The sequence below is a fragment of the Rhinoraja longicauda genome, chromosome 31, assembly GCF_053455715.1.
Source record: "Rhinoraja longicauda isolate Sanriku21f chromosome 31, sRhiLon1.1, whole genome shotgun sequence".
In the NCBI taxonomy this organism is placed as follows: domain Eukaryota; kingdom Metazoa; phylum Chordata; class Chondrichthyes; order Rajiformes; family Arhynchobatidae; genus Rhinoraja; species Rhinoraja longicauda.
The window spans coordinates 2,370,260-2,390,186 of record NC_135983.1 but is presented as its reverse complement, the minus strand read 5'-3'; the positions used below and the strand labels follow the sequence as shown (position 1 = coordinate 2,390,186).

The 19,927-nt window shown below is 41.3% G+C and overlaps 1 protein-coding gene across 7 annotated transcripts in view; it reads right to left on the bottom strand.

Annotated features, from left to right (window-relative positions):
- Positions 1–19,927, bottom strand: part of LOC144608514 (disabled homolog 2-interacting protein-like) — a 588,412-nt gene that overhangs the window by 123,164 nt on the left and 445,321 nt on the right. The window contains exon 1 of one of the 7 annotated variants that reach the window (XM_078426380.1): positions 5,398–5,453. The exons of the other annotated variants lie outside the window; for them this stretch is intronic. Within the exon in view, the coding sequence (XP_078282506.1) occupies positions 5,398–5,408 (11 nt within the window). The 5' untranslated portion in view covers positions 5,409–5,453. Of the gene's footprint in view, positions 1–5,397; positions 5,454–19,927 lie in introns of those variants that run through there. 7 annotated transcript variants of the gene reach the window in all.

The window sequence follows — 19,927 nt, the reverse complement described above, 5'->3', positions numbered from 1 at the left end:
GAACCAGCCTTGAATAAAAACTGTTTCCATATCTGCATAAGAAGCCGGGAGGTAATGTGCCAGTTTTTCTTGGTGGGTCAGGTGGTGGAGAGAGTTAGTAGCTTCAAATGCCTGGTAATTAACATCTGGGCCAACCTGTCCTGGTCCCAGCACATAAATCCATTCATGAAGAAAGCACATCAGCGACTCGACTTTCTGACAAGTTTAAAGAGATTTGGCATGTCTCCGAATACTCCAACAAACTTTTACAGATACACAACAGAAAGTGCCCTGACAGGGTGCGTCACGGCCTGGCACGGTAATCCCAACACATAGGAAGGCAAGAGGCTGCAAAGAGTGGTGGACTCGGCCCGGTCCATCACGGCCACAGCCCCCCCCCCCCCACCAGTGACAGCGTCTACACCAGGCGCTGCCTCAACAAGGCGGCATCTGTCATCAATGATCCCCAATGAGCCACGTCCTTTTGCCACTGCTAGAGTCGGGCAGGAGGTACACAAGCCTGAAGTCCCACACCACCAGGTTCAGGAACAGACACTTTCCTACAACCATCAAGTTCCTAAACCCATCTGCACAGACCTAATTTCCACACCACGACCCACCCCTTGCACTACCATGGATTGTTTGTTTCCCAATTATGTTTTTGCACTAATTACTTTTTTTTCCAGCCTTCTTTCTTTTAGAAGTTTGTATAATTTATTATAATATGTTTTGTGTGTGTTTGTCTGAGTTTGACAGTCCACAGTAATCATTCTCTTAAGAACCAAGGCTGCTAGTTTCACCATGGGAGGCCACTTAAGAGAGTTGCTTTGGAAATTAACACGTATGCATTAATACTCTATTCAATAATGTAGTAGGCACCGATTGTTCCAGCCCATCAAAACTAGCCATGGGACATCTGATTTTAAGACAATGAAAAAATGGTCATGTTAATTGACCCTCATCAACACCATTCATTACAATGCTCTGGGAGATGCTGAGTGACTGGTGCTTTTGCATATATTTTCACATGGGCAGCACAGCATATTTTCCAACCAACAGGAAAAAAATATATTGACGTATGATCCTTACCGAGCCTGAGGCATGCCTGCATGGAAACTCAATGCAGGATGTATTGGTACATTTATAACAGGAGTGGAAAACCAATCAACCAATTCAAGGTGAGGTTCCATTTTTTGACATTGCTGCATTGTCTGATTTGTACCTGATTTTCCACAAGATAATTGCAGTTAAAGTAACACTAGAAAAGCTGATCTTGATTTAGTTTAGTCTAGAGATAAAGGGTTGAAACAGGCCCTTTGGCCCACCAAGTCCACGCCGACCAGCGATCACCCTCTACACTAGTACTATCCTATACACGAGGGGCAATTTACAGAAGCTAATTAACTCACAAAGCTGCACGTCTTTGGAATGTGGGAGAAAACCCACATTGTCAAAGAGAGAATGTCTCCTTACAGACAACACCCAAGGTCAGGATCAAACTCGGGTCTCTGGCGCCGTAAGGCAGCAGCTCTACCACTGCGCCACTGTGCTGCCCAATGTTGATATGGCAACATTGCATATTATATCAGGTAATCATGATTTTGTTTAATTCACAAAAGGGCACTGCACTCAGTTCAGCAGTTGTACATTTATGTATTTGAAACTACACTGAATAAATTCAGTGATTCCAGCAAGAAGCTATGCCTGATGTCAGCAGAGCCAAATCCAAAAAGCTACAGTGCTGTAATCTAACATGTGGCTCAAGCTTCAATAGCTGTCAATTTCTCTCTTGGATTCACAACATTGTTGAATGTACATATTTACATCACCTATGCCAACCTGTCCAATCAACATTTCCTTCACACAGATTTGTTTTTGTCTTAAATGCTTGACAATTTAATTAAAAAGTTGAAGTCCAATCTAACCACAAATATTACAAACGCAAGAGAAAACAGTTTTGCCGCAGGAGTGAATTAAACACTCAAGATCACATTTTCTATTTGGGAAGCTTCCAGAATCATCACTGTGGTATCAGTGTGATTGATGTAACTTGTTATTGTTAAAAAGAAAAATTATATCTTCATCCATCTGCACTTGGAAATATTTTCCCTCGTGAAAGTCCATGGTTTTGCCCAACCTAGCTAAATAAAACCTATTGGTTGGTAAAGATATCAGCACACAGTAAAGAACAACATTGTTTGTTCTTTTAATTAACTGTCTCACCCAATTAAGTTTGAAATAGTCAGCCAGACCTGACTCAATGTCACCATCTATTCTGGACTATGCACAGCCTCTGGCTTCTCTCCATGTCCTGTGCAGGAGAACGGTACCCATGTAGTAGACATTTACACATTTCACCAAAAACATCAGGGACACTCAAAATATTTCTGTTTTAAAGGACGCAAAGCAGCAACAAGGCTTCCCAAATGCTCTTGTTCATTTCTTAGTTACTGAGTCAAAGGAATCAACGGATGGTCACTGCTCAACCAGTCAGATAGGACTTAACGGAGAAACAAAGGATTGCAGATGCTGGTTTATACCAAATATAGACACAAAGTGCTGGGGTAACTCAGCGGGGCATGCAGAATCTCTGGAGAAAAAGGATGGGTGACATTTCAGGTCAGGACCCTTCTAATAGGACTTAATGTTCCGTGGAAAGGCTAAAACATCTGATTGATAAATTAGTTCTTTACTGTAAAGCAAGGCATGATGTTTAGTCACTTAGGAGTTCATGAACAGACAAAGAGATGAATAATGTTCAACCCAAGCCATGTTTCATGCTGACGCCTGTGGTGCACTATAGATCTAACCAAACTCTACGTCTCACTGCTGGCCCTGTAAGCATTGTTGTCCACAATGGATAGATCCCAAGCCTCACACATGGACCACTCTGTTGGCCTTATGTCAAGTCATGCAATCAAAGGACTTTATCATGGTTTCTAAGCGTCTGGAAATCAGAGCTCTTAAAATAGTTGGGATAAAACTTAAATGGATTTTTTGAAATGAGAAACAAGGGATTACAGATGCTGGTTTATACCAAATATAGACACAAAGTGCCGGGATAATTCAGCGGGGCATGCAGAATAGGTGATAAAATACGTAATAAAATTAATGATCATACACTAACACTTCCCTGTGCTTTGCGATTCAATCCAGGCTGGAGTCCTCATTCAAACAGATGGGCTGCACTGCAGTCTGGGGAAAAGCTAAAGGGACCAGTATGAAGTACAGCCAGTCTATCTGAGGTGTGCCCCATGCTTTAGGATGCCCTTCACCAGTGGATGTGGGATATTAGATGCTTTGAAGTCAGACCCTCAGCACATTTCTGATTTCCACATTGGTCTGTGCTGGTGCAGAAATGAAGATTGTACTGATCCACAAAAAGGATTTCCTCTTTTGAACCACCAGCCAAAGGTAAGCAGATTTCTGATTAATTCATAGGTTGTAGGAGCAGAATTAGGCCATTTGGCCCATCAGTACTGGAGTGCTATAATTCATATAATCATAATCATACTTTTTTAGCCAAGAATGTTTTGCAACGTATGAGGAATTTGATATGCCATTTAGTCATACCAATATAAAGCAACAAAACACACAAAATATATTTTAACATCAACATCCACCACAGTGACTCCTCCACATTCCTCACTGTGGTGGAAGGCGAAAGAAAAGTCCAATCTCTTCCCTTCTTTGTTCTCCTGCGGTCGGGGGCCTCGAGCAAGGCCTCCAGCTCCATGATGTTAGGCCGCAGAGTGACCGGAGATACGATCCGGAAAACAATCGCATCTCCGGCAAGGTAAGAGATTGAAAAAAGGATGCCCCAAACCCCCTCCCCCCACAAAAAACAAACCAGAGAACATTAACACCTACTTTTAAAACACACTAAAAATAACAAAAAGACGAAAAGACAGGCTGTTGGCGAGGCTGCCATCGCTGAGGTATAATGCATATAACATTCCTTCACAACCTATATTGTTCGCAATTTATAGAAAAACTAATCCAATTCTGGAAGAGAACAAACTGTGCTTAAGAAAAATAACATTACAATATTCTTCCAATCTCAACAAATTACATTAGTTGTTTGTATTGTGGTGCTTTGCTTCTGTAGAAAGTAGCAGCAATGTCAATTTAGTACATACTATCCCAAAAGTGCTAGACTTTAAAAATACACACGTGAAAATTGTGTCCCTTTTGTCATTACTTTGCTCCACAAATTGGACATAAGTACCACATTGTGACATTGTTACTGCTTATGAAAAGAACATGGCGAGTCAAACAATGACTTAAAAAGCCGATTTCACTAAATGCACTCTTAGCTTCGATAATCCCTTTCATGCACTTTGTGGCAACAGTTTTCATGGAAAATTTGTAGGCACAAGAACATGCACATTGTGATTATACATTACCCACCGATTAATTCCATTGTGTAGTCTTGGGTATAAAAAAATGATTCCCCTAACAGGCAAGCTATATTCACAATAGAGGTCATTTCCTTCAGCAAGGAATAGCTGTGTTTATTCACTCACTGAAATGCTCTTGTGAATTCCTGCCTTGGCTTTAACTGGTGGGCATATTAACTGGTGGGCAAGTCTTTGTGTGGGGTTCAATGTTTTGTAATTGGCAGACACACCAACCAGCTGCTATTTTGACACTGCTAATCTATTGCTAAATGGGTTGCATGAAAAACCCATCAATACGGTACAGAATTGAATGCCATTCACAGCATTGCATTTTAAGGAACTGTCATTATATATGAAAACATGCCTGCACTTCAAATAAGAGCTAATCAGCTCCAATTTCTTGAGCTGTCATTAACTCTGGAGTCTTTTTATTTACTCGGATGATTTGATCTGATATGAAAAACCAGGCATTTCTCAAAATGTACTTGGGACAACAAATAGGTGCCCGCCCAAGTAAAACTGCCTTTACATTCCAGCTGGCACTTCATTAAATCATTTTCCATTTGCACAATGTGTTTCCCGACATTATCATACATTTGTACCCTGCAGAAATACTTATTTTACCTGATGTTGTTCTCTACTGTAATAAAGAGGTAATTTAGCTAAATATATAATTTAAAAAGAAACCCTGGCTGTATCAAGTCCCATTTGCCTCAAAACACATCATCGAATGAGAATCGTAAGCACATGATGTCACAGAATATATAAGCTCAAACTATATTTTATTGATAAATGGCTAAGTTTGTGCTTCTTTTCAACAATTTTCAAACTATTATTCGAGAGCAGAAAGCCTTTTAAAATCATTATTTTCTCACTCATTTTCAGAAATCCCTTATTTACATGCAATGCTTTATTTGATGCCCGTTATCAATTCTCAGTAGAATACCTAAAAATCCTGGACATAAACTTTACAGCTCATAACAGCAGGGTATCCTTATAAAAGTATAAACTTGCTCACCCCACAGCCATCTACTTCTTACGACTCGCTTGCTTTAAAGATGTAATGTACTTACAGAAGAAGCATAATGCTGCAGTTGCTGTTGCCTGTGGTTCAAATAATTACATTCTAAAACAATGCTCAGGCAGTAAAAGGCCATGACTTCCAGCAACAGAATGAATGATAACGGCGATATGGAAAAGTAATCGTGTCCCAGCCCAACCTTCCCTACGTGGGCTGCTGTGAATGGAACAGTACGAGTAAACAGTTTAGCCGGCAGCTTGATTGGCACATTTGTTTCAATTGACTTCTCTGTGGTCAGGCAGGCGGTCTGACTCAAAGCAAATGCTAACATTTGTTCAGCTTCCAGCATGTACTACCTCAGCCTGACAATTCTTCCTGTCCTACTCCCCCACCTCTCCTGTTTTCCTGGAAGGAAACTGGACCAGCTTAAAAACAAGCACATTCTGGAACAAATCTGACGTAATTATGTAAAAATTCTTCAGTTCAAACTATACGGCCATATCAAACGGCACATTTTCTCTACGAGGGTGTGCTCATTTTGACAGCTTGCATTGAAACAAATAGTTTAATTACATTATCAGACTTCCAGTTTGCACTCTTACAGAAGAACAAGTCCGACAGCAAAATACATCCAATTGTCTCCAACCCAAGGCTGAGTTCTTTGCAATAAAAGTGTGATTTTATTTTGCTTTAAGAATGAGATGAAAGTAAAATCGCTAATGTGGCCAATTGTGAATACATGTAAGATTTCAAGTCATTGTGTTCGTGGAAACCAAGCAGGCCAGTATTTTGAGCAAACTGTATCTGGGAGAGAGAGGATGCAGCTGTGGCCACATTGTGGTCCACAGGCCGGAAGAGCAGCAACACTATTCCAACAGGAATAGTCTCGGAGCTTTGCTAACTGGCAACAGAACTGGATTGCAGGAACGGTAGTGCACAAATGCAATTTGCCTCAAGAAACTGCCAGATGTAGCGAGGGGAGGAGAATGGGAGGCAAGTGTTGCATTGGGATAGTGGGAAAAAGAAAGGAAATCTTCCGAGCTATTGATCGAGCAATTGGTAAGCTAAAAACTACTCTTCAACTCATCTGCTGCTGAATGCCACCCGGTCCATTCCTTTGTAATGCCAATGGTTTCCCAAACTAACTCTCACCTTTCACTCTCAGTAAATCATTGAAAACTGCTCCTTGTATCCTAATTTGCACCAGATCTGTTTAACTATCCCCTGTGCTCACAAACCTATTATGACTCCGTTCCAAGAACACCTCCCCTTTATAATTCTCATTATCATCCTGAGATTTGGAACTCCACATCAAAGTGGAGGTATGTTTTCAAACCTGCGCCTTTTAAAAGACTTTTAGTTATCTACCCTTTGGCTTTTCATCAGATTTTCCCTCTCTAGCTGAAAGTACACACAAATCTAATGTTACAGCTGCTCAGGTAACAGTAATTCTCCCTCACAGAATAAACAAATCGCCACCTAAATATTTGAGAGATCGAACAAAATTCACTCTTACAAAAAGTTAATGTGAAGATGACAATTTTCTTTCCCCAACATGTTTCTTGATGACTACACAGATGACACGGAGAATTGCTATATAGACCATTTACCTTCCTGTTACACGAAGGTCACCCCCTGGATGTATTCAGCGTTATACAGTGCTTACGTCTGTACACAGTCACACGGGTGGTGACTAAGCAGAAACACATGTTTCCACATTCACACAACGTCAACCAATATACATTAGATGGGTCTCAAAAAGGGTCTCGACCTGAAACGTCACACGTCAGCCAATGTACATTAGATGGGTCTGAAGAAGGGTCCGGACACGAAACGTCACCCATTCCTTCTCTCCAGAGATGCTGCCTGTCCCGCTGAGTTACTCCAGCTTTATGTGTCTGTCTTACATTAGCTATACACTGAATTGTACCATCCATTGGCCTTCAGCCTTCATTATCTTTTTCAAATTGTGCCCCCTTTATATCTCTGTTGGGAGGCTCTGGACCCGAAACATTAACTTACTTCCTCTTTCCACAGATGCTGCCTGACTTGCTGAGTGTTTCCATCATTTTCTACTTTTATTTCTCATTTCCAGCACTTGCATTTTTTTAATTTTCACTTACCTCTGCAGCACTACCTTAAAATGGATGGCAGCAGTAAGTTATAGGACTGAAAACCCAGATTATTTTCCTAGATATTTAATATTTTGACTGGTTTCAAGGTAAGTAAGGAAAAAAAACCCAACTGGAGTAATCCATTACCTATTTATAAATGGATAAATTAAACTGGACAAATGTGCTTCATCATCTGAATCCATCTTGTGAAGATTCAGCTTCTTCATAATGCAGTGAAGCTTGATAAATATGTGCAGCAGTCATACAGCACCTAAACAGGCCCTTAGGCCCAACCTGCCCATGCTAACCAAAGATGCCCTATCTACTAGTCCCACCTGGCCATGTTTGCCCAATATCCCTCTGCACCTTTCCTATCCACCTACCTGTAAACTTATCTTTAACATAATTATCTGTCACTTATAACTATCCTGTACACAATTGCTCCAGGAACATGGTTCGAATCACTGAAGTGTTCCCTTAAAATTATGACCGAACAAATGCACTAACTATCTTTCATGTTTTAAAAACATACAAATTAACTCTGCTGTATAGGATGTTGGAACCAGCTTGAATCCCAGGCCAAAATTCCAAGATTACATGAACAAATTATTCTCCTTTCCAATAAGGAATGACATGGGGCTTGCTTAGACACAACTGGAGTTAGATCTTGAATGGTGGCTAAGATGAGGATGCGATGGAGCTGAATTCTGACCCGAGCGATACGGGCCATGTTCTGTCTGCAACAGGTTTATTCATTCAGAATAATCATTCAGCTTTGGGTCATGTTGAGCCCTGCTTGCTCTATTCAATACTTGATGTTGGTCAGGATAATTTATTGAACATGTCTGCTGTTTTTGATAAACAGCAATGTATATGATGCATTGGTTTTGGCACTTCTGAAATTGTCTCATAGCTCCGTCAGCTATGGAAACAACATACTAGTTCATAAATACCTTCGATTTGTACCAGCATCGAAAGTTATTTTCTTACACTACTAGTTTGTGGGTTCAGTCAGACTGGGATTAGCAATGATTAGTCAGCTTTTACTTTCATACCCATTAGGAATTGCAGCCAAGTTAAGTTCAGTGCTGTTGAGCAGTGGAGAATGAAATGTATTGCCATTTTTGTTGCCCGTGATTTTTGAACGAATAAGAGGCAAAATGTGATAAACACAGGTAACAATGCTTTTCCTGCCAAAGGTTTGCTCCGGCAACAAATAAACAATCATAACGCAGGAAATTGCAAGACTCAAGGTGATGAAGAGCAAAGATAACACTGATGGTAAACTGCTTTAAACATAAGGAACTACATTCATATATTAGAGTGATGTGTTAAAATAGTTCAACTTCCAAATTAAAAGAGGTCTTTATCAATTAAAAATGCAAGTTATTACTTTAAACGCAGTTCAATAACAGGGAGCAATGTATATACTCCGAGACAATAGAAGGAATATGGAATTTAAATGAAATAATTTTTGATATCATGCTGTACCCTACTTCAAATGTAAAATAAATGCTCCTGAAAGAATCTGATGATATTATTATGTCATCTTGTTTTATCCTGACTTGCACTGGGGCTAAAAAGCCAGACACTGTTCCTTTACTAGGATGTTGGGAACTACCACTGATAGGAAAGAAACCCAAATATTTTTAAAGAACCTTCATTGAAAGCAATCCATGCAGATCCAGATTTATCCAATCTAAAAGTCCTAGTTAGACCAATAGTGGCATGCGACTGGCAAGAGCTGAGGCAATTGTTGCCGGTGTATTGGATCTTGGGTTACTCAATTCTTATCTATATACTAAAACTCTTGTTTGTTTGTTTGTTTATTCCTGAACTACAGCCAAAACGGTACACGATAGCGCGACAATTTCAGGCCCACCTTACTCACCGTCGCCCCTTTGGTGCTAATGGAAGAAGTTTCATTGAAATCAGTGTTATATTTTAAAAGTTATTCACATTTTGAAGTTTATCGTGGAGGTGGGGAGGAAAGGGGAAGCGGGGTGGAGGGAGAGGTAGGAGGGGAGAGGGGAGGGAGGGAGAGGGGAGGGGGGGGGAGAGGAGAGGGTGCTGCACCAATGCAGGAGAGGTTTGGGCCCAACGGGTCCACTTGGTCTAGTACCAGTTAAAATCCCATCAGACTAGATTCTCAACATTTCTAGAAAAGAGATATGCTAGGTTGGGATATAATTTCCTCCATAAAATCAAATCGTACTTTTCCCACATATTGTTCCCTTAATCTTTTATACATGCAGCGGTGCAATAACAGTTAGCATTTATCATAAACTATCCATGATCTAAACAAATCGAGTAATGAGCAATGGGACACTCCATTGCAAAATTCTGCGAGGGTAAGTTTTTAAAAATCTTTTGATAGTATTTGGTTTTTGCTGTATCATTACGTTATGATGTTATTATTTGTCATTTTTAACCTTCATTTAATGGCACTCGCTTCATAAGTTTGTAAATTCTAAGAGCAGAGTTAGGCCATTCGGCCCATCAAGTCTACTCTGCCATTCAAACCTGGCTAATCGATCCCACCCTCTCATTCCCATTCTCCTGCTTTATCCCCATAACCCCCGACACCCTGACTAATCAAATGGATGATGGAGTTGAGTAACTCTGGAATAAGCTTTATTGAGATGTAAATATGGCCAATAACTCATGGATGCCAGCCACTGGTGCTAATCAATGAAATCAATCATTCAAATGAATGAAAGAATCCGTAGAACACACCATCTTGCTCATATATTGTTTATGCAGCGTATCTGTCATCATGCTTCCTTAGTAGTTTTAAATTAATTCATCACGTTTTGCCAACTGCCAAGTGATAAGTCACACTTGTATATTACTGTTTTTATCTTTCCTTGGTGTAAATTACTATTCCACCAAGTAGTATGCAAATACGTTTCACTACGAAAACATGTGCCAAACTCTCTTTTTGGCCAAAGCAGAAAAAAAAGCCTCTTCCAGAAGTATTACACTTTCTATGCATTTACTTTTAAATATAAACATTGTATTCTAAGTGAGATCTATTGCTGTTGGAGAGGGAAAAGCATTTTGCATCAGAGTGAGCATCAATCCCCAGCAGACAGGGAACTAGATAGAAAGGAAAGCTTTCCCACTGGTCTTTATGAAACACTCAAAGGAGGGTGTGAATCTGTGGAATTCTTTACCACAGAAGGCTGTGCAGGCCAAGTCAATGGATATATTTAAGGCAGAGTTAGCCAGATTCTTGATTAATCAGAGGTTATGAGGTTAGGAGAATGGGGTTAGGAGGCAGAGATAGATCAGCCATGATTGAATGGCAGAGTAGACTTGATGGGCCGAATGGCCTAATTCTGCACCTTTCACATGATCTTAAGATCTTGTGAGATATATGAAGGTGGATGCTGTATACATGGATTTTAGTAAGGCTTCTGATAAAGTCCCTCATGATAGACTAATCCAGAAGATTGAAATGCATGGGATTCACGGTGAATTGGTCGTATGGATTCAGAACTGGTTTATTTGTAGAAGACAGTGGGTTGTGGTGAAGGAAGATATTGCGGCTGGAGGTCTGTAACCAGTGGAGTTCCGCAGGGATCTGTGCTGGGACCTCTGCTGTTTGCAAGCCATATATCAATTTATATGTGGAGCACGGTGGCGCTGTGGTAGAGTTGCTGCCTTACAGCATTTGCAGCGCCAGAGACCCTGGTTCGATCCCGACCACGGGTGCTGTCTGTATGGAGTTTGTATGTTCTCCCCGTGACCACGTAGGTTTTCTCTGAGTTCTTCGGTTTCCTCCCACACTCAAAAACATATAGGTTTGTAAGTTAATTGGCTTGGTCTAAATGTAAAATGTCCCTAGTGTATGTAGGATAGTGTTAATATGTGGGGATCGCTGGTCGGTGGGTCTCAGTGGAACGAAGGGCACTGTTTCCGCGCTGTATCTCTAAACTAAACCATGACTTGGACGTAAATGTCGATGGGTTGGTGAGAATTGGAGGAGTTGCAGTCAGTGAGGAAGGCTGTCAGAGGAAACAGCGGGATTTAGATCAGCTGAAGAAATGGGCAAAGAAATCGCAGATGGAGTTTAACCCGATCAAGTGTGAGGAGTTGAACTTTGGGAGGCTGAATGTGAGCGTATACAGTTAATGGAAAGACCTTAAGAGCATTGATGTGCAGAGTCCAAGTTCATAACTCACTGAAAGTGGCAGTACATTTTTACAAGACCCAGGAAGACACGATGCAGCTCTATATCAGTCTGAAGAAGGGTCTCGACCCGAAACGTCACCCATTCCTTCTCTCCCGAGATGCTGCCTGACCTGCTGAGTTACTCCAGCATTTTGTGAATAAATCGAGCAGCTCTATAAGACTTTGGTTAGGCCACATTTGGACTACTGCATGCAGTTCTGGTCAACCTATTACAGGAAGGATGTGCAGGCGTTGGAGAGGGTGCAGACAAGGTTTACCAGAATGCTGCCTGGCCTAGAGAGTTTCAGCTACAAGGAGTGGTTGGATAAACTTTTTTTTTCTGGAACGTCGGATACCGAGGGCAGACTTGATTGAAGTTTATAAAACTATGAGGCATAGATAGGGTAAGACAGTCAGGGTGGAAATGTCCAATACTAGAGGGCACAGCTGTAAGGTGAGAAGGGGAAAGTTTGATTTTTAGTTTAGTTTAGAGATTGTGCATTGGAAAAAGCTCTTCGACCCACCAAGTCCACATCAAGCATCGATCACCCGTTCACACTAGTTCCATGTTATCCCACTTCTACAAACAATATCATCATTAATGCCTATCCAAAAAGTGTTTACACAGAGGCTGGAGGGACCTCAAAGGCATTGCCAGGGATGATGGTGGAGGCAGATATGATAGTGGTGTTTAAGAGGCTTTTAGATAGGAACATGGATATGCATGGAATGGAGGGATATTCAAGATTCAAGATAGCTTTATTGTCATCCAAATTGGACGAAATTCAGTCACCCACAGTCCAACAACAAAAGCATCAAAATAGGCATTAAAATTACACAACCCCCAAAACACACAAAAGAAACATACATCAAGAAAACATCCATCACAGTGAGTCTCCTCCAGTCCTCTCCTCACTGTGATGGAAGACCACAATGTCTTTCCCTTCTCCTGCCGTCCTCTCCCGCGGTCAGGTTGTTGTGGTTGCAGGCCGCGCCGGACGGTCCGCAGCGGGCCGAGCCTAAGGCGAGTCGCAGCCGCTCCCGCAGCCTCCGAAGACGGCCGGCTCCGCCGATGATAAGTCCGATCCGGGGCCGGCGAACACGCTGCTGCTGCTGCTGTTGCTGCACGTCGGGGCGGTCGTGGCTCCCGACATTGAAGCCCCCGCCCAGCAGAGAAATATCCCGCGGCCTATCTTAGGCCGCGCCGGACGGTGAAATGTCCGCGACCCAAGCCCCGCGATCTGGGGCGGGCGAACACGCTGCCGCTGCCGGAGCTCCCGATGTCGGCATCCACGCGGCCCGAGCCTAAGGCGAGTCGCAGCCGCTCCCGCAGCCTCCGAAGACGGCCGGCTCCGCTGATGGTAAGTCCGGTCCGCGGGCTCTGCGAACCAGAGCCCTGGAGGCCGCCAGCTCCAGGAGTTGGGTCGATGGTAGGCCGCAGCAGGAACGGAGACAACACCCAGAAAACAAAGGTCGGGTCTCCGTTCAGAAGGGACACATATTTACAATTTTACAGTTCCCCCCCTCCCCCCCACATGCACACATAGTACACAAACACAAAAACACCACATCACAACTACAATTAAGACAAAAAACCAACAAAAACACAAATGGACCACAGGTAAGCCGCAGCTGCTATGGCAGCGCCGCCATTTTGTGGAGCAACTTGAATTTTTTTTTCTCTGTAACGTCAGATGCTGAGGGATTGTTATTATCAAATATACAGGATATGGCTCATGTACGGGAAGATTAACTTTGCCATCATGTTTGGCACCAACATTTTGGACCGAAGGGCCCTTTTCAGTGTTGTACAGTTGTATGTTCTACGTTCTACCACTCCACCAGCCACCCTCACACGCTTCCCTTTCCAATTGTTTCAATGTCAGTCGTTATGAGCTGTCCTTGAGATTTGGAGAAGGGGGAGATCATTCCCAAAGGAAAGTTGGGAGCAACAGCAGAAGTAATGCAGAGCCAGTGGTGGATTCATGCCAATGTAGTGTTGTTGTTCAATTCCAATATTGTTATTTCATCCAAAGAATCCTGATATATTATAACAGTTTGAGGATGATCATCAGAGCAACTTTAATTAAAGAATCATTAAATGAGGGTTATGCATAGTGTGCCTCGGTTTTGGAGAATCCTACATACAGGTGGCTTGTATATTTGATAATGACAATTAGAATTCAGATGAATCTGAGCAATGGAGAGAGATCTATTGGGATAACCACAAACTCTGCTAGATAGTCATTCATATTTTAGCCCTATGGAAGTAAAAATATCAGCAGACTTAGTAACTTATACATTCCATTCTTTTCATTGTCCACGTGACAATAACCATAACTCATTATTTTATCCAATGCTGAACATTAAATGTAACATTACATTCAATGTAACCTGTTCTTGCTGACAATTCATACCAGCTGCGAATCAAAGGAAAAGCAAAAAAAAGCCAACAGTCACTTGAAATGCCATCTGGTGTTAGACATCTGCACGTTTCCAATGCCCAATGTGAACAACCCTTGGTTTGAAGCCAAGCATTGCAACTGGATGGAAATAACACCCAATCGACTAACGGGTATTATTGTGCACAGCATGTGAACAGAATGGGAACAGCTTCAGAGTCAAGGGTCACTGACATGGAATGAGCACCAAGCAATAAAAAAACAAACTCTTACCCCTCATCAAGGATATAATACTACACAGTTTATGCTTGGACTGAAGATTACGCTGATATGTACCATGCCAATAAACTCCCGCTGGCTAATTAATGGCCAACGTTCGAGTATTGGGGAAACCAGATACTTCTCTCCTTTGCAACTTTTAACAAACTGAATACCTTACGGAATCTCATACACATAGCTCGAGCAACAAGGATTTCAAACAACTTTGCTGATCAAAACTCAACTACCAAGCAAATTCTGCGGATGCTGGAAATATGGAACAAAGGAGGTGCCCAGCAGGTCAGGCAGCATCGGTGGGGAAATAAGCGGAATCAAGTCATGTACCCTTGCTCAGAACTGCAATGAGTGACAAGTGTGGTTTAAATTGCAGAGCGGTAATTAGCAGTTTGATGCAGAGATAAGGTGAAACAAAGAGGCAGCCATAACTGTGGGAGTAAAAGGTGGGGTTACCTGAAGTAGTTAAGCTCAATATTAGGCATTGTTAGAGCAGTGTAGCATTCTCTATTCTTGCTTCAGATTCAGAGTTTGTCTAACTAGCTTAAGCAGAGATATTTGACGGAGGCAAATGGTATCTAAGAAATGAACAAGAACACGAAAAATATGCTGATGTTTCCAGAAACGGGAATTCTGTGTTACTCGTGAAAGCACAAGCTGCAAATGTCAATAGTTTCTCTGTCAAGTATTTAACCCATCTAAAAGAAACCAGTGAATACTTACTTACAAAGTATTCAACAGGTCTGTGGAGAGCAGGAAAGGATTAACCTTTTTAGATGGACAACCTTTCATTCTTCAGCATTCTAAAAAAGAAACTAATTGCCCTCATAACTTATTTCTCAGTCGTGGGTGGAATGAACCAACCAGAACAATACGATTCCCAGACTGATCTCTAGTATTTCAGGACTTAATGTTTCTCTATGGTTAGGTATCTTAAAATCCAATGTCCATCCATCCTGCAAAAAATAATTTACAAATAAAAACATATATTGAGAAAGTTAGAAGAGTAGAAACAAGGCACTGCAGATGCTGGTTTATGCCAAAGATAGACACAAAGCACTCAGCGGGTCAGGCAGCATCTCTGGAGAGAAAGGATAGGTGACGTTTTTAATGTTGGGGTTGGGGGAGGGGGTGTGGGGGGAGTTGATGAATTGGAGGTGAGAAAAGACCAGAACTAATCAAGGCCAGCCACAAATGACCATGGTGCCTGTGAGCCCATGGTTGGCTAAGGAAGGTGTGATGTCAAGAGGAAAATTGTAAGAGAACTGTGGAACTGGTAAGATAACTAGGGTGGAGGAAGGGGACAAGGGCAAAGGGGAAGGGAGTGTGAATAGAAGTTACTTAAAATGAGATAATTAAATGTTCATAACGTTGGGTTGTAAGCTACCCAAGCAAAATATGAGGAGCTGTTTCTCCAATTGGTGTGCCTCATTATGGCTTTTTTTTTTTACACAAAATTAGATTTTGATTATACGTTAATCAAATAGACTGTATATTTAATAAATGTAATTTGCAATATTAGTGCATCTCAATTTGCTGTCTTCTCCAAATCATGATTTCAGAATAGCGATGAGTAAAGCCAATCAATTACAAGGCAGTTCATTAAATAAGAATGTCTGTAAGATGATATAATAATATCCATGTTGTCATGCACTAGATTCAATTTAGTTTGGCCATTTAACCCACCAAACCTGGTACACTCATTATGCTGCCTAACCCACTGAATTACATCAGCACTTTGTGCTCAATGCAAGATTTCAGCATTTGCATTTCCTTCCGTCTACATATTCCCATTATGATGGACAAAACCACTACTGCAAAATTCCACGTCAACTCTGAAATTTATTAATTAAACTCTGGAGCAGTGCCCATCCCCATCTCCTTTGGTGACTGGATCAATCATTACACTGAAACATTAATCAAAGTGTACAGTCATTTTCTAAGAGCATCTTGCAATAACACTACATCCCTCATATACGCATGTGTCTACTGCAACACAGGAACGTTTTTTTCAGTTCCATATTCAGAGAGTTGGCATTTACATTGTCTTGAAGTTAGAAGCCTACAACTGTAGGCAACATGCTGCAATGAAAGACAATATACAGCAGGTTAAGTCAACTTTTTCAAAGATCATATTGCATGAAGCTTAAGCAATTTGTTTCAAAACACAAAGAAATATATAATCAGAAATAGATTACATTTAAATTATCCAGCACACTGTGGTCCTCTTAGTACTCTGCACTTAATCCGAAATAACTGCTTGGGAACATAATACTATTATAACATTGTACCCCAAAATAAAGTATGGGGAGCATTTTTATATGACCATCTCACTGTAGCTAAAGTTAACATCTTTCAAGTTCAACTGACAATTTAACACAGGGCTGTGTTCTGAGCCCCATGCTCTACTCCCTCTTCACACACGACTGTGTTCCTGCATTCGACACCAACACCATTGTCAAGTTTGCAGACGACACAACGGTGATCGGGCTTATCACCAACGGGGATGAAACAAACTATAGAGCGGAGGTGCAGAACCTGGCGGACTGATGCTCGGATAACAACCTGTCCCTAAATACCACCAAGACCAAGGAGCTGATCATCAACTTCCGTAGGTCACATAACGGGGAATATGCCCCGATCTCTATCAACGGGGACAGTGTGGAGAGTGTCCAGCTTCAAGTTTCTGGGCACTCACATTTCGGAGGACCTAACATGGTCCAATAACACTGCTGCGCTGGTCAAGAAGGCACAACAAAGACTGTTCTACTTAAGAACACTGAAAAAGTCTGGTCTACCCCAACGGCTGCTGACGACCTTCTACCGCTGCACCATAGAGAGCATCCTAACGCATGGCATCCCTGTGAGGTACCTCAGCTGCACGGAGGCAGAAAGGAAAGCTCTACAGCGAGTAGTCCATAGAGCTCAGAGGGCCATCGGAACACAGCTACCAGACTTGGAGGGCATCTACAACACACGATGCCTCAGAAAAGCCACCAGCATCCACAAAGACTCTTCACACCCCTGCAACAGTCTGTTCGAACTACTTCCATCGGGCAGACGAGACAGGGCCTTCTACGCCCGCACCTCCAGACTCAGGAACAGCTTCATCCCCAGGGCCATAGCTGCTATGAACCGGTCCTGCTGAGCCGGATGGCCACAACGCATAGATCAACTTGCACTTTACCCTGTCTAAAAACTGTTACAATTGTTTCGTTTCGTTGGGTTGCTGTTAATTACTTAAATTATTGCATCGTATGGGAGACGCATTCCCAATCTCGTTGTACCCCTGGGTACAATGACAATAAAGATATATTGTATTGTATTGTAATCAGAAGATGTTATTTTTCTATATCCATTTATTTTCCATTACTGCCAAAATATACTGAAATTTTAATTAAAAGTTTTCAAAACTAAACCAAGAACAAATTGTCTGTCTACTTTCTCCAATTCCTCTTGTCAAACCCCCTACAGTAACAGCCTCAGTGCTTTGTAGAGCTGCAGTTGATGCAAGCAACAGCACCAAAATAGGTAACACTGTCTCCCAAATTTAATATTGCTGCTTTGCAAAAATCATTACTTTCCAAAACGTTGAAGACCCTTCCACAAAACTAAAAAAACAATTTGCATGGACAAAAATATTTTATAAGTTGTGATCCCAAATTTTCCCAAATAGGTGATTTTCTTAATCCTGGAAGAGGTTCAGAGAACGCAGTGATCTTGGTCCTGACATTCCCTTCACTATGCTCTTCACTTCTAACCTGTCCTGACTTAATCCACATCTATTATTTTTCAAGGGAGAACTGGTATTCCGTATAAATACTAAATCAAACTTGGTTATGTGTTTAGTTCCAGTTTTCTGGTAAAAATCCCCAATATCCTCCCCACAGGTGTTGCATAGAATTGCTAAGTAGGTGGTTTCAATGACGCACATAAATAAAGCTTCATCCATATCTCCAATGGATTTAGCGTGTAAATTAAACGTGAAGCAGCATGCTGGGCAGTAATTAAACGTATTTGACTCATAACCTGGCTTGAAGTGACCTTGAGAATAAAGATAAAGGCTATTGGGAGGGTAGCTGGAGTGGAGAGAATTAGTGCTGAGGGAAGATAGAAAATTCACAGTTAAGGTAATTACGTTAAGCTGAATTTGGTCTTGAAGGTTTCAGTGTGAGATTGGCCAATTAAATATATTTTTCAATGAAAAGCAAAATCCAATATTGGAAATTTTATATTAATCCCACAGACTAAAATCAGGAGGACATTGTTTAAGAGCGAGATCCCAGTGCCGACTGTAACTCCCTTTCCCCTGATGCTTAGACTGAAGAAGGGTCTCGACCCGAAACGTCACCCATTCCTTCTATCCAGAGATGCTGCCTGTCCCGCTGAGTTACTCCGGCATTTTGTGTCTACACTACATCTGATTTACTTATTCTTGTGGTACGTTTGCAAAGAGTTTTCTGTGGTTTTGTAAGAATGCTATTTACATGAAATTAATATAAGCAAATTCGGATTTAGCAATTTAGACAGTCTCCCTGTAAGCATCCAATTGAAACCGGTATTACTAAAAGTGTGGCTAATCAATCACTCAGTATCCCAGATGAACTCCCTGCCAGTTGAGCACTGAGCAGCTGTGCATACAAAATAAACACTTTAAATTATGGAGATTTAATTTATAACAGTAAATACACTAAGCATAAGAGCCTGATGCCACCAAAAAGAGAAGAGGTAAGGATGAAGATTGATAAATGTTTTTTTGTGCTTCAGGGCACAATGTTCAAGCCCTTGTGACTTTGGAGATGTCTCCCAGGTTTAAAAGGAGCAAAATGCTTGCCTGGAAACATAAAACAAAAACATCAACACAAAACAAAATGTGCATGTATCCACTTGCATCATTTGGTAGAATTAAGCGGGCGTCACAAGAATCTGATTATTTATCAATCCATTTTTAGAAATGATTCACACAACCTGATCTGATGAGACCAATCTTGTCACACAATACCAAAACTAACTGCAATATTAAGACTGCAAATGGAGTTTGAGAGAAATTATGAGATAATATTAAAACAAGCTCTCCACAGACTGGGAAAAAAACATAGTAAATTATGGAAACACTCAGCAGGTCAGGCAGCATCTATGAAGCAAAACAGTTAATGTTTCAATTGTTAACTGAAACTGCATTCTTGGATAAGAGTGGCATGGCAGTAAATTAAGCAGGAATTGAAAACCCCCAAAATATCTGCAGATGCTGGAAATTTACTTTCAGTCTGAAGAAGGGTCTCGACCCGAAACGTCACCCATTCCTTCTCTCCTGAGATGCTGCCTGACCTGCTGAGTTACTCCAGCATTTTGTGAATAAATACCTTCGATTTGTACCAGCATCTGCAGTTATCTTCTTAAGTACTCTGAAGACTGGATTCATTAAGTTGTTGCCCAATGAAGTGTACTATCATACTGTATCATCAAAAATCAAGGTCTCGAGGTCCATTTATTCTAAGTGTTAATTATAGTCTGGGAATACTCCATCTGTTGCACTTTTCTGAGATTTATAAGCGTTAGTTT